General features: G+C 38.0%; 1 protein-coding gene across 2 annotated transcripts in view; it reads right to left on the bottom strand.

The window, feature by feature from the left end:
* The window catches only part of LOC132145027 (nectin-2-like), a 135,074-nt gene that overhangs the window by 49,169 nt on the left and 71,193 nt on the right, over nt 1-14,712 (bottom strand). The window contains exon 7 of one of the 2 annotated variants that reach the window (XM_059555717.1): nt 4,824-8,987. The exons of the other annotated variant lie outside the window; for it this stretch is intronic. Coding sequence (XP_059411700.1) covers nt 8,440-8,987 — 548 coding nt within the window. The 3' untranslated portion in view covers nt 4,824-8,439. Of the gene's footprint in view, nt 1-4,823; nt 8,988-14,712 lie in introns of those variants that run through there. 2 annotated transcript variants of the gene reach the window in all.

Here is a 14,712-nt window from a genome sequence, read left to right as displayed (position 1 = left end):
TTAATTGAGCTGAACAAAGAACAAGATGTTATTTCAGAAATTTTCATTAGATGTGAACTAAACTTTAAGCAGGAAGGGACATCAAATGAACTGTACTTTCTTCAAAGCCTCTTCTTTCGTGTTAAATAAAATATGGAGTCTTTTCTGAATATATATATAGAGAGAAAGAGAGTGGGGTCAAAAAGACTGGGGTATTTATTCATCATTTATACCTGGAAATAAAGAGCATTTTATCTTTTAAAAAGTCTGCATGATTTCTAGATCACTAATCAAATATGTAAATGTAACACTATCATTAAAGCAGTTCAGTAATATAACATTCCCAAATAATGTTAATTGTTGTTTCACTGGTAATATAGTTTTTTTTTTTTTATAATTTTTTTAAAATATTGTACATTTTCAGTTTTGATATTTGTAGCTATGCATATATATAGTATTTACTAAAATATTATTTATATTTGTATATAATGTGAAATTTTCTTTAGTTTTTCTATTTAAATTCATAATTAAATTCATAATAATAGTGATATTTATATATATATATATATATATACATACATACATATACATACATATACATATATATATATATATATACAAAAAGCAAAAAGGAAATTGGTAATCTAAATAATCTCAAATCTAAAATGATATTGTGCTGAGAGATAACTGTATTCTAAAACAGAGCTGTGCTGATAAATGCATTCTTTCAAAACTCTCCCAAGTCATTTTTGCAATTTCTACTACACCGCATCTATGAAAGATGGCTAGATAAAAATCTCGGCGACAAATAAGCAAAATTTGCCACAACAGCACAGAATACATCACAAAAGCCTTTACGTTTGCAAGGCATAAAATCGGATGTGGAAGATCAATGAATGTGAGATTTTCAGTGGCACTGCAGCCGTGGCCTGAAGGGATGAGTGACAGTCCTGTCACCTGGCTCCAAACGCTCTCACACTGGCTGCAGGCCATTCTTACTGTCGAGCGCTGATTGGTCTCAGACTCCTGGACCCTGCTGTATATATGAATGTCAAATCAAATGAATGGCAAGAAGCCAATTTATCTGAATCCACCCTGTGTTATGCATCTGTACGGCATGGATAAAATCCACCTGGCAGATGGCCGAATGTGGCATTCCTTGAGAAATTACAATTCCAGTTGTGTGAATGTTATTAAATCACGAAAACCATCTCAGCACGAGATATTCTTTTGGAAGATCACTATCTTTTTTTTTTCTCCAATCGATGTCAACCATTGATGTACCTACCACTGTGTCCTAATAAACCCATAATACAAAGCAATTTCAACGTCTCCTACAACCTACACTGTTAGAAAGAAATGTTTTTATGGACCTTTAACACCCATGAGATCTTTCCAATACACTAAATGTTCTTTATAGTGGAAAAAGATTCTGTAGATTGTTAAAATGTTCTTCACACCGAGTTAAAAAAAATGTGTGGAAACTTTCCATTCAGTGATAGCTTCTTTAAAGAGGAAAATAGTTATCTAGATTCTGTTCTTCACACTAAGAAAAAACATGAGTTCTTCACTAAAATGTTTTTTTAGGGAATCAAAAACTTTTATTATTAAAAAATTATAATTGTATCGCTAAAAATATAAAAAACATACAATGGTTAAAGAAATTCTATTATTAGAAATAATTCTGAACTATTTTCAAGTAATATAGTGCAATATGACCATTCAGTCTGTCGAACAGTGATATACGTTGACTATATCAAATAAGCGCAAAACTTTTATATATCGTCCCATTTATGCATTAATATATAATACCATTCTTTTGATTCTAAATGGCCTTATTTTGATATAAAATGTTGAGTGGTTTCCATCACTGGATATTACAGTTGGTCGTTTAACATTTCTATCATAGCTTTAAAAATACTGTTTCACTACTTCCCTCATTCTCATATTCACTGTTAGCTGATGATACACACTCTTATTCTGTGAACAGTAAGCCCCGCCTACTTTGATTTAATTGGCCATCCAAGTCAATTTGATGCTGACAAGCACCCATGCTGAGAAAGACCAAAGATGCCAATATTAAACCTTTTTGTCATCCTAACAACTAACAGGGCGCTCTGTAAAGGAGTGCAGCTGATATGTGAAGAATTTCAAATATTATAAGAAGATTGGAGTTTGACTGACAGGCAGTCTGACCTATCATAACACAGAATCTCACATTGTGTCTGACAAATAATCCAGATAGTAGACTAATGTCGATGGACTTGAACTTGAAAAGTGTTGCATATAGACGCGGTTGAAACAAGATACCTTCTGATGATCATTCATGTTTATTTCAAGCCATTACTAGTAATGAGGAAGAGATGATTGGTTGTCAGTTTTCTCTTTGCTCTGTTTTTTTTTTACTGCTTGAGAACGATGTGACATGAGAGCGCCGTGGCTTGTAAATACTGAGGAGGGGTACTTGTCTCTCTCAGTGTCTGCAGTTGTTATAGCCCCGCCCCTTTTGGAACTCTTATTTTTAAGAATGTAGTCAGTGTTCTTAGGAAAATATTGTGATGTGTTTGGCACAAAGGCCGAGGCGTGTGTGTGGGGACTCATGTCCTTGTGCAGGGAAGGAACGAGAGAGACCGGAGGTGAGGTGGTGACAGAACAGTGAGAGTGTTGTCTAGGCAACAGATGCCTGAAGTGGGCCCTCAAGGCTGAGGAGAGGCTCGCTGAGTCTCAATGAGAACGAGGCCACAACGGGCGGCAGCTTTGTCAAAAGCCATTTGCAAGTGGAGGATAATGGGAAAGGGGTGAGATTCCTGTGTGTACATCCTGATGGAGGCTACCTCTGGAAACCCTCAGGCACAGCGAGACTGACAGATTGTGTGGAGGTATATCTTCTTGTTATGTACATGCTACCGTAGAAAAGTTTGGAGTCAGTAAGTTTTTTTTTTTTTTTTTTTTTTTTTAAGAAATATGCATTATATATTCCTATAACTTTAATTTCATAAATTAAACTAATATATTTATTATCATATACAGTATATATATATATATATATACTGTATACATATATATATGCTTCAGTTAACTGTGTAACTGTGACCATTGATCCTGCTTCTCAACATGTGACCCACTTTTACGATGTGTGCTCGAGGAGTTTAGCCGCCCGTCATGCTATCCCTGCCACACAAAAAAAAACACATCAGCATCCTTCCAGGACTGCATTTCGCTTGTCAGTCAGGGGTCAGAATGTAATTTCTGTCGGAGACTAGCTATGTAAGTCGTGCATCATGGTTCTGCTGCATCACAAGAGCTGGAAGGCAGAAAAACACACTTGCAGAGAGAAACATTCACAGAACACAAGATGCAGAGAAATACCAAGTCAAGGGATACGCCAGACAAAGCACTCAGAAATCCACAGGTTTTTTAATTACAACCAGTATACAAAAATAATGCGACAGGACAATAATGGGACTTGGAATGTACAGGCTTTTGTTTCCGCTCCAAATAAACACACCACACAAACGTTTTTGTTAGCGCTAATCACATCTTTGTGGTGCTAAAGCATCCTCTTCCTCCAAAACAGACTAAATATCTTACACAATGAAAACAGAAAAGCAGCAAAACAACCAGACAGCGTGGAGGTAATGCAGGGCTGCAAATCAATTAGTAATGCTTTTGCTAGTTCTATCATTTATTTATAGTATTCACAAGTAGCCGATGAGAGGGAACAGGCCATGAAAACACGCGTGGAGTCGTAATTTCGTCTAATGGCTCCGAGCTGCTTCGTGACCGGAGACAGATGCAAACTCGAGATGCTATAACCCATTTCTGTTGTCAAAAATTAAGAGTAGTGGTTGCAGACAGGCTGTGTAATTGCATGCCAGAAACATTGGTTTGTAACCTGGCAGAGTTCTGCCCGCTGTGGAACCGTTTTCAGAGAAGATTAGAGCCCCAGCGGTCCCCATCTCATCTGGACGAGTCTTTCAGGGTTATTAAACCACATGACTGGGGAGGAACGAAGGAAACTTGCATGAATCTTGTTAATGTCTTTCACTAAACGGGATAATACTGGTGTAATAGTTTCTCACGTAGGTTTTTAACTGCGAAGAATAAATCATGGATGGCCACAGTGTGTGCGGGGAGATCTGAGGGCGAATCTCACCAAGAGCATGGCCTGCTTCATATTTCAGCCCAACATCAAAGGGAGAAAATATAATAACAATAGTAATAATAATAATAATAATGCTATAAGCCAAATAAAATCCATAATTCTTTTTTTTATATATATATTCATAAAATTTAAATAAAAATACATTTCAAAACAAACTCAATTAAAATGTAAACTTTATACCAATAAAGCATTTACATTTGACTTGAGTTAATTTGGAGGTGATCTATTTTTATTTTGTATTTTGAATAAATATTTTAAAATGTAAATGTTTTGATTAATTAAAATGTAACATCATTACAGTCAAGAAAAAAATATTATGCACATTTTCTTTGCCATAATTGGGATATTAAAAATATAAAATAAAAATAAATCAAATAAAAACACAGTTGAAGCATTTGTAATTTTTTAATTTTGAAGAGATATTTTACTTTATTATTAAAATGAATTCTGTGTCGTAATTAAAATATTCAAAACCTAAAATATATATTTTTTCGAAATTAACTGAAAATGTAAAGGGTTTGCACTATTAAATAATTTCTATTTTACTTGTTCATTTAAAAAATATATTTTTTTATTTTATATTTTGTATATACATTTAAAATGCAACTTATTATTATTATTATAAATAAAATTAGTGTCAAATGAAAAAATATTTTGACCAATTCAAAAATGCTATTTTTCATACTTTCAAGGCCTGAAAATAACATTTTGAAAATGTCCTTATATTTCTATATTTTCCATGACAATGTAAAATAAGCTACAATTGTCCATAAAACAAAAAGTACTTTCTTATTTCTCTTCTTTGTGTCACAGGCATCATATGACCAGGATATGAGCACGAGATTCACCCGCTACAGTCGAGTATGTGAGTTTGTGTGTGTGTGTGTGTGTTTATCTAGTGTTGACAACTCATCATGTCAAGGGCTGAGAGTGTGCATCATGTTGTTTAGGGATGAGAGAGCAAAAGTTGTCAGTGCAAAGAGTTTGTGCGAACGCCAATGTGTACTGTACTTTCATCGCAGGCCGCGTGCCAGATACTAACTAGTGTGCGTCTGGGAAGCTACATCTGCTGAATGCGCAGGATTCCCGTCTGTCTAAATCACCAGCTCAAGGCAGCTGAGGTTATTCTCATGTCTACTCTGGGCTATTACTGTATACTACATCTGCTTCATATTTAACCTTGGCCAGAACTGACCACTGCATCTGTTATCTACAGAACCGATAAATATCACTTTTATCTCACTGGATTTCTTGATGATAAATACATACATATACAGTATATATATATATATCTCACACACAGGACACATCACGCCAAGATACACACCATCAACACCTCACAAGATAGCAAAGGTTTCCATCCATAGTATATAACAAACTAAACAAAGAGAGAGTATAGTCTGTTCTCACAAGTTTTGACAAAGATTATTTGTAATACAGCAGTTACGTGATGTGATATGTACCTGATGCAGTTTTTACACAAAAGACGTCAGGCAAAGGCAATCTGTCCGAGGGTTTTTCATACACAGTGTCACAACCTGACAACACAACACAACATAACATTCAGAGTGAATGAATAATCAGCTCCACAGCTGATGAGTTAATAATAACTTGCACCATAATGCGCAGCAATTAAGCAGCATCACGTGGGGACAATTTGCCGTTGCTCAGGCGGTCTTGTTTTTCTTCTTTTCTTAAAATTGTTGATTGATTGCAGTCTTTAAGTCTGGCAATAATTTACAATATTTCAACATCGCATGAATAGCGGCGAGCTTCCAACCCTAAAACACATCCCAGAAGGCACTTACATCAACTTATCAAAACATGAGTATTTGTTTTATAATATTGAGAACATGTGGATAGATGGTATCTTTCACCTCCAAATATTGCCAGGCGAAGTCCAGGTCATATTTCACTCCAAAACTAAAAATCTAAAGTACGTTACATAAAGTAAATGGGGCCTGTTTTGCATTGTGGCTTTATTAAACAGATGCTTTATTGTACTGTAATTGCTTCTTAACATTTAAATCACCATAATTCACAATAAAACATAAGATTCTTTATGCAAAATAAAATTCCTTAATTACTTCCTTTGATTCTGCAGTAAAATGTGACCCAGACATATTCCTTGTGGGTTTTGCCCAATTATTTCAGTAATTAATCTTTATGCAGCCTTGGGATTGTGTGAATGAGAACATGGCATCGCTATGTAACCCTCAACACTAATATTCTATAATAACATTCAGAGAATTTCTATTAAAACACTAATACTAAAAGTTGTGAAAACTTGATTTGGCAACATTGCTCTTTCAGTATTCTCAAGTCTCGAACAGCATTTTAAAGCCAAACATTCAGCACAGTAACTCACAATACATCGCAGGGATCTCTGAATGCATGAATCTTCCTGACATTGACTCCAAATTCATACTAAACAGGTGAAGTTAATACATTTGCTACTGCTAACAACACAATATTCACTAGCGCAATAAACTTCCCATTTTTTCTCTCCACTTCTTCATTTTTGTCATTGTTATCAGCTTGAATATTTCAAGGCCTGAGCAGCTCTCAGAAAAGTAGCTTTGCCATCCCTTATTTTTCTGTGCAGTGATGCAACTTGAAGAGCTTTAGGGAGGGGGGATAAAAATTAACAGCCTTGCAAGTCTGCAGCGTGGGTGAACACTGTAGGCTAGAGTAACAACCGCCTTTACAGTCACTGGGTCCAGATAGTATAATCTCCAAATTACTCATGCTATATCTGCTTTGCTGGATATGGAGTTCTGTCTGAGTAGCGTCGCATCGGTGAACGTGTTGCTCCTGTGTCATTATCGCTCTAACCTCCCTCCACCGAAGGCTCGATGTTGTGAAACCAAGGATGAATGAGTCACAGCTCAAGTAATTCAAAGCACTGCCGAAGCGTCCGTACAATCGGCATATTATGCAAAGCACGTGCTCGCCGACAACCCAGAGACTAATGAATCCACATCTGGATGCACATTGTTACACACTCATAGTTATCTGAAATGTCTTTTTTTGTAGTCCAAAAAAATAAAAAGTTGGCTTATGTGAGAAGCTTCAAATTAAACCTCTGACCGACTCTAGAGAGACTCTGTAAAGCGAGTGGCCTAATATCACTTCCGAACATACGGTGAGAGCGCTTCGCCCCTTGACCTTTTTTCACAGCTGGCAGCTTTTCAACACGGTGGACTCCACTGAACCGGGCAACATATGCCGCCTGGCTTACCGCTCCCCGCTGAGGTCCATCGAGCGCTCCGCCGTCAACATAATCCCACACTCAAAGGCACATCAGTTGCGTTTCTCTCAAGGCCCAGCCTTTGCTGCCAATCTACGATGTGCATTAATCTGCTTTATCTGTTTTAGTGAAGATGCAGTATAGACTCCAAGCCTATTTCCTCCTGGAAGGATTCGTGCGCTGTAGCTAGTCGAGCTCCTGTCTGCAGTTTTTAGATGTTGCGTCATATGGTTTTGATATAACCGGATTAATCAAGGGTTGGAAAAACATGCATCAGCCAAAAATGCACAACACTCTTCTGAATTAAACATGGCCCGGAACAAACCGTTCCGCAGAGGTTGACAGGAGAGAACGGAGGAAAAAAAACAAAAACACTATTACGCCTCTGCCTAGAACCCCTCGAGTCATTCAGAAAATTCCTTTAGCGTAACAAGACATCCAATTAATAAACGAGAGCTAAAAAATAGTAGGGGAAAGTTAAAATCGTTCACAGCTGGAGATGATCGGTGGCACAGATGAATGACCCAGATGCTGGAGCAAGCACTGCATTGCCGTTTTCTGTTGTTTCGCTAACAAAACATCCAGCTGTTCTCGAAGACGACATTCCCAGGCTTTGATAAAAGAAGCCTGCTGTATGCAACCTGGAGAGAGCAGCCTTGGCTTCCAGGTCACAGCTTGCTGCGCCACTCGTGCGACGTAGCATTGACAATCCTGCATGCTTAATCACTGGGCTTTCTTTCCACTTCAAAGAGCCAACTTGATTTTGTGCTCATGGGAGTGAATCAACCACGAAAGATGGATTCTGGCTAGAATGGGCATTAACACCAAGTTACACAACAACAAAATCACTCTTATTTTCAGTCAGTGTTATGAGTTAAAAGTACACATCATGAGGGGAGTAGCATTAATTTGTGTTTTCGGTTTGATAATGAGTGTTTTCGTCTACAGATGTGACATTAACTGTTCTGCTCCTCAGATGGCAAGTTTCTGTCTTTTTGTTTTAAAATGTCAAGTAAATATCAGTCAGGTGTATTATCTGTTTCCTCTAGACGTAAATGGCAGTCCGGGAGATGATGGACCCGTCTCGCTGGGACTCCATGTCGTCGTCCAGATAAAGTGTGCACTCGTCTTTGTGCCGGTGGATTTGGTAGCTAGGCGACAGCCCGCTGAAACGGTCGTACCTTTCGTCCTCTTCTTCATCATCCAGGCTGTCATTGAGAGCATCAAACTTCCTGCGCTCAGCCTCGTTCAACTCGCCGCTCAGCAGGATGTCATGGGCGGTTGGCGTGCTTCCAGTCATGCGCGGGAACTCGTTGCATTTCTCCGTCAGGGCGCCCGGCTCGCTTTCGCGGTACGTGTAGATCGGCCCATTGTTGTTGGCTCCTGCACCGTTCTTGCTAGCCTTCTTGCCTCCAAAAAGACGGGTTTTGTTGCCATATGCTCCCTGCTCGCCGTCGCCTGAATATCCGTGCTGATGGCGGCGACTTCGCATTACTAACACGGCGACCAACGCACTGACCAAAACGAGCGCCAAGAAGCTTCCCAGAATGGCTCCGGCCACCATGCCAGCACTGGACGGGTCTTCAGTCGACTCTGCAGAGGAGGGGAGGGGCACAAATGAGGACGTTTCTGCCTGGTGGTGGTGTACGATTTGGTTCATTTTTGACTGAATGATGGTTTTTGGCTGCCCCCAGTTCCTAGCTACAAGTCCTATGGTGTGAGCCAAGTTTGCCGAATCCGCTCTCGGGTCTCGGTTCGAGAAAACAACACAAACGCCTGTTCCTTCTATGCTCGGGAGCTGACCAGGTGAATTACACTACACAAGTGGAGAGTTAAAAAGAGAAACACACAGATGGAGAAAGAATTTAAAGATTATGTCAAAGTATGGTCATGCAAAGAAGAAGAAACGTAAGTTACACTGTGAATGCGGTCCTCCAGATAACGTTAGCTAATTGGTCCGCTTGCGCATTCACCACCAAATTCCTGGGAACGTGTCCAAGTCACAAACACTAAAGGAACACCTGCTTCAGGAAGGATTAGCCCCATTTCATGCTGCATAGAGCCTGCATGGAATGCACTGCTGAGGCAGCATGCACAGGAAGTGATGTCTATATCCATATACATATATAGTGGTGGTGAAGTCAAGAAAAGTAATTATATTGACAGTCTGATTTAATCAAAAGTTTTCTGACTAAGTCTGTCTGTGCAACTTAAAGAACAGTAATAGTGCTATGCAAGTCACCTGCATTGATTTTGGTTACATTACTATATTACACAGGTCAATATTTTATAAAACGCTGGTCCTACAGCTAACCTTATAAATATGCAAAGCAACAGAATTATGGAATAGTGCACGAGTTTGAGGTTTTGTAAGAAGATAAATGGATTAAAAACACACCCAGCTCACTGATTTAAATAACAGTTAGACTTTTACAGTGGTGCTTTTCAGTGCAAAACTCTTTTCTACAATGCAAAGTTGTTGTAGGTGCCAAGGTATCACAAAGTGGTCTCTTAAATTGCTTTGAAATACAATAGCACACTTTCCTCTAGACGCACAATTTGAGAAATCATATCATGCCCACACAGTAGCTCTAACTGTGCAAAAAAGAGTTTGAGTTGCTTATTTTAATGAGTCACTCAAAAAGACTCACAATCTCAGGAGTTACTGTTTGAATCATAACAGAAAAGTGTTTTAATATTTAATGTAATTAAATGTTCTATTAGGTACACACTTACTTTAGAAATTTCCATTACTTTTCAAAGACTTAATAAGTCTTTCTGTATGATATATTGATTTAAGTGTTAGAGTTTAACTAGTCTTTTTGTGACTAGTTAAGTGATTCAGTGAATCATTCACTTAATCAAATTTGTCACTGATTCATTCAGGAAACAAACAAGTAACTCAAGTGAATCATTGAATTATTTTTTTAAAAATAATTTTTTACAATTTGAATTAATTAAACAATTTCTTCAAAACAATTTCTAAATTCAGACATGCCACTACTGTGTGTTGCTAACAATGCACTTTAAACTTTTTTTGTTAGCGGATCAATGAAAGAACTATCAATATTTTTTCTGATCAATATTGTTATTTAATTATAATTACTTTATTTGTGTGTAAAATTTGCAAGTGCACTGTTGGTCTGAATATAAATGAGGGTTCGAGTAACAGTAACCTTAACCTTAGCGAACAGTGCTATTGAAATAAGCTGAAGCTTTGCAGGTAGTTTAATTCAAAGGCTAAATAGCATGCACACTCCTCTAAACTTGTGCCTTGCTCTCGGTCAAGCAATAACCAATTCCACCTCTCGCAATTTCCCTTGTTACCATGACAATTTCAGTCATTATGGATTCAGGCTACTAGAAACAAGTCAAGAGGCTTAAAAAAAAAAAAAAAAAAACGTCTCTGCTCTGCTCGTTTTCGTGCTACGGGCTCCAGAACTACTGAGAAACGTTTCATACAAGACAAAAAGAAGAGTAGGCTACTGATGAAAATATGTGCAAACATGTACAAGTACATTCAATTTCTTCCCACACAATTTGGATACAACTTAATATTCCTGCAATATAACGAGCGTATGAGTGCTCCCTCTCCCACACACTTTTTTCCCTGTTCGTTTGCTCCTCCGCTGGTTTGTTTTATCCCAGTCCCGGGAGATATAGAGGTGCTAAAAGAGCTCTTTCTTAGGATACCCTATTCCATTTCACAGTGCCTCTCAGTCCGCTGTCATTAAAGTCTCTTCAAGCCCCGCTGCTACTGAAAACAGGCTCGCATGTGGGACTGAGACACGCACATACACACGACTACACAACCAGCTAACATCCCCAATCTCTCTTAACCTCACTCTCCTGGCGCTATCTCTGCCAGATGCCACAGCTCAGGATCCATTATTCATCGGCCTGGCAGACCGTTTCTGTGAACCATACAGTCGACATCTAGCTCTGAGACTGAGAGACAAAAGACAAAGGTGGGTTGAGGAGAGATACAGCAGTGCTGCACTGTGATTCTGAGCGCGACCGGACAAATAGCTTGTGTTACATTTTGACCGCTCTTGTGCTCAAGTAAAAAATGGAGATGCATGCTTTTTCAGATTTTTTCAATTTTAACGATCCTGCATCTTTAGTCGGCTGTAGTGTGAGGGCTTAACCTTTTCTGGGTAAATTTAAGATATTGTTATCCAAATGATGAGGCTCGGCCAGCAGGGAAGTCTTGCGCTATCAATCCACTCCGGGGCTAATAAAACATTAAGCCGCCAAATTTACTAGCACAACTCTTTATGAGTGTTATTGAGTTCCTACAAGCCACATTGAGAGTGAACCTTAGAGAGCCGAGGAAGCTGTTAAAGGTCATCATTGTCTAAGAATGTTGATGGGTTCGCGGACAAAGCACCTCTTCAGACCTCGTGACCTTTAATGTGTCCGCTACGCTCCTCGAGTACCATAACTACAGCGCATTACTTTTATGCCACACTCTTGTTAATGGCATGCTACAAAACTGTTCGACGTTAAAGTCCACGTTTCAATTTTCCTGCATACATGCATAGCTGGAATCAGTTGCTCGGTAGAGCACATACTTGCAGTAGGATAATAATGTGAGAAATAATAACTTCTGAGAGAGTTTATTAAAACACATTTTTCCATATTTTTTTCCATAGGTATTTAAGGGGGAAAAAAAGGCTTAAAACAGTTAAAGGCATGAACCAAAACAACTAGCTACAAGGTGAATGATAATATTTCAAATGTTTATTTGACGCTAAAAAGTATTTAAAAAATGGGATAAAAAGACAAACCTGTGTGCTTAAGAACTACAATCCCATGAAGCACTGCAAATAAATCTAATTCAAAACAATGGAGAACTATTGATTTGAAGATGCTGATCCAAACCTAGCAATATAATCAGATTTTACTTTAAATATACACATTCACGATTAACATTTATATATTTTCAGTTCTGTATCTATATTCATATTTAAATTTACATTTATATATTATAATATGATATATATAACTGCATACTCGCTATTTAAATAAGTATATATTATATATTATTATTTATATATACATAAAAATTACTATATATAAACTATACATACAGGGCTTATTTAAATTTATATAATAAGATTTGGATCTTTACAACAGTACATTCTGGTTTAATGTAAGTTTTATCTATTTGGCCTTTCATATAAATACATACATCCATTATATATGAATGTTCTTTTCACCTCCAGAACACAAATCTATTCGCATACGCAGAAGTTCTCCATACATCGCGTCATCAATTTCCTGGAAGAATTGATCAATTCCAGCTATTTTCAACTCAACAAAATGGCACCTTTCCCAAAGCACAAGGCGGCACCAGCTATAATGATGGCATTCAGGGCTGTAATTTATGCCATTATTCATGTTTTTCCCAAGCTATAGGTTGTAGATAGAGACCACTCAGCACTCTGATTGCTTGCAGAGCTCCACATCACACCGCCACCGCTGTTCACTCGCCCATGAATCCTATTTATAAAACACCACAACTACCGCCCCAGGTAGAACTACAACTGCTATAGAAGCTATCAATCACACAACAATAGTGTACCCAAAGTGATCCGCACATGCACCGCATGAGTGCGATCATTATATTCTAATTTATTTCTTTTAAAATACATAGGTTTTTGGCCGTGCAGAAGGAGAGGTATGATGGATAGAGCGAACACAGAAGATCGCATTTCCTTTGACTGTAAAAGATAGGCTCAAATCTCAGCCGTGTCCTGTGGTGGCCCCTCCCTTCCGCTGTCTGACACGTCCCGTTATTGATTTATTGGAAAGCTCAGGGCGCATACGTTCAGCTAACACCAAACTCTCCCACAGTCCTCCTAAAGCCCGGGAAAACTGACAGGCGACGTGGTGACCACTAATGGTGCTGCCAAAAGTGATGTAGGAAAGCGTCCAAACTGGGCTCACTGACCAAAGAGTGCACTTCCACCAAGGTAATTACTTGAAAAACACAAAAAGAGCCAGGTTTTGAGATGCAAAATTGAGTGCTTAGATGACTGGGTCATGTGCAGCACCTGTTAGAAAATGCTAAATCCAACAGATTTTGATGTATAATTGTGCTTTGAGCAGAGCCTAATAACCCTGTTGCCAGAGACACTCGTTTTCATGCTAGAAAACACACACACACACACACACACACGCGCACACGCTTGTTGACAGCTTAAAGAGCAGGGCGTTAAGAGCTTCTCTGGAGGAGGATGGGAATTCTGACATGCACGTTTCTCAATTTGGATCTTTGGCAGGCAATAATCCCAGGATGCCTATCTTGATTTCTTTTGTCCTGCTAAAGTCACCGTGTGCATTGTACATCAAAGAGCCGGCGTAAGCATGGCTGAGTGGATTACAACATCAGGATGAAAAGAAAAAACCTCGCAACCTCGCCAGGTCTTGGGTCGTGAACATGAGATTTCCAAAAATGGCATCATGTGCAAAAAGAGCTGGGTGATAAACTAAACATTGGTATATCACACACACACACAAAGACAGGTATACACACATACACAGACATAGTACATCCTTAAGCTACTTTATATACATGCATATATATGTTTTCACACATACAAATATGCGCACAGGCATTTTTTCTTGCTGCTATCAGTGAATCAAATAAAACTCTGATCAAATGTTTTGTCTGCGTCATCACTCAGAAATGTTTATAGTCTCTTCATGACAATTTTTACATTTAATAAAATGTTTTAGTAAGAACATACTTGGGTAAATATTGATGTTTGTTTTTAATACTGGTGGTATATAGCATTTATATTCTAATAAATGAAAATGGTTGCATATCGTTCGTCCATGACATACTTTTTCCAACTATAACAACTATACACAAACTAAAATATTGCTTCGTTTATTGTTATATTGGGGTGTATAACTGGAAATCATTCAATTTCTTTCTTGATTATTAAAAGGATAGCTCATAACATTTTGTAAGCATTATTTCACTATGCTTTCAAACTTGAAACTATGAATTTCTTTCTTCCAAATAATCCGTGTTTGTTCCCCATTGACTTTCAGAGTATTTTATTGTTTCTATGAAAGTCAATGGGGACCAGCAACAGTTTGGTTACCAACGTTCTTCAGAATTTTGTCTTTTGTGTTCAACACAAGAAAGAAATGTATATAGGTTTGGAACAACTTGAGGGTGGATAAATACAATTTTCAACTGTCCCTTTAACTAGAATTCCTATATTTTACTTATTGCATTAAACATTTTGAATCCATCTGGCACTATGATTGAAAATGATAACTCCTCTGAGGGGGAAAAACA

This window comes from Carassius carassius, chromosome 8 (genome assembly GCF_963082965.1).
Source record: "Carassius carassius chromosome 8, fCarCar2.1, whole genome shotgun sequence".
Taxonomy (NCBI): Eukaryota; Metazoa; Chordata; class Actinopteri; order Cypriniformes; family Cyprinidae; genus Carassius; species Carassius carassius.
Note: the sequence above shows the minus strand (reverse complement) of the source record. Positions and strands in the feature narration are given on the sequence as shown.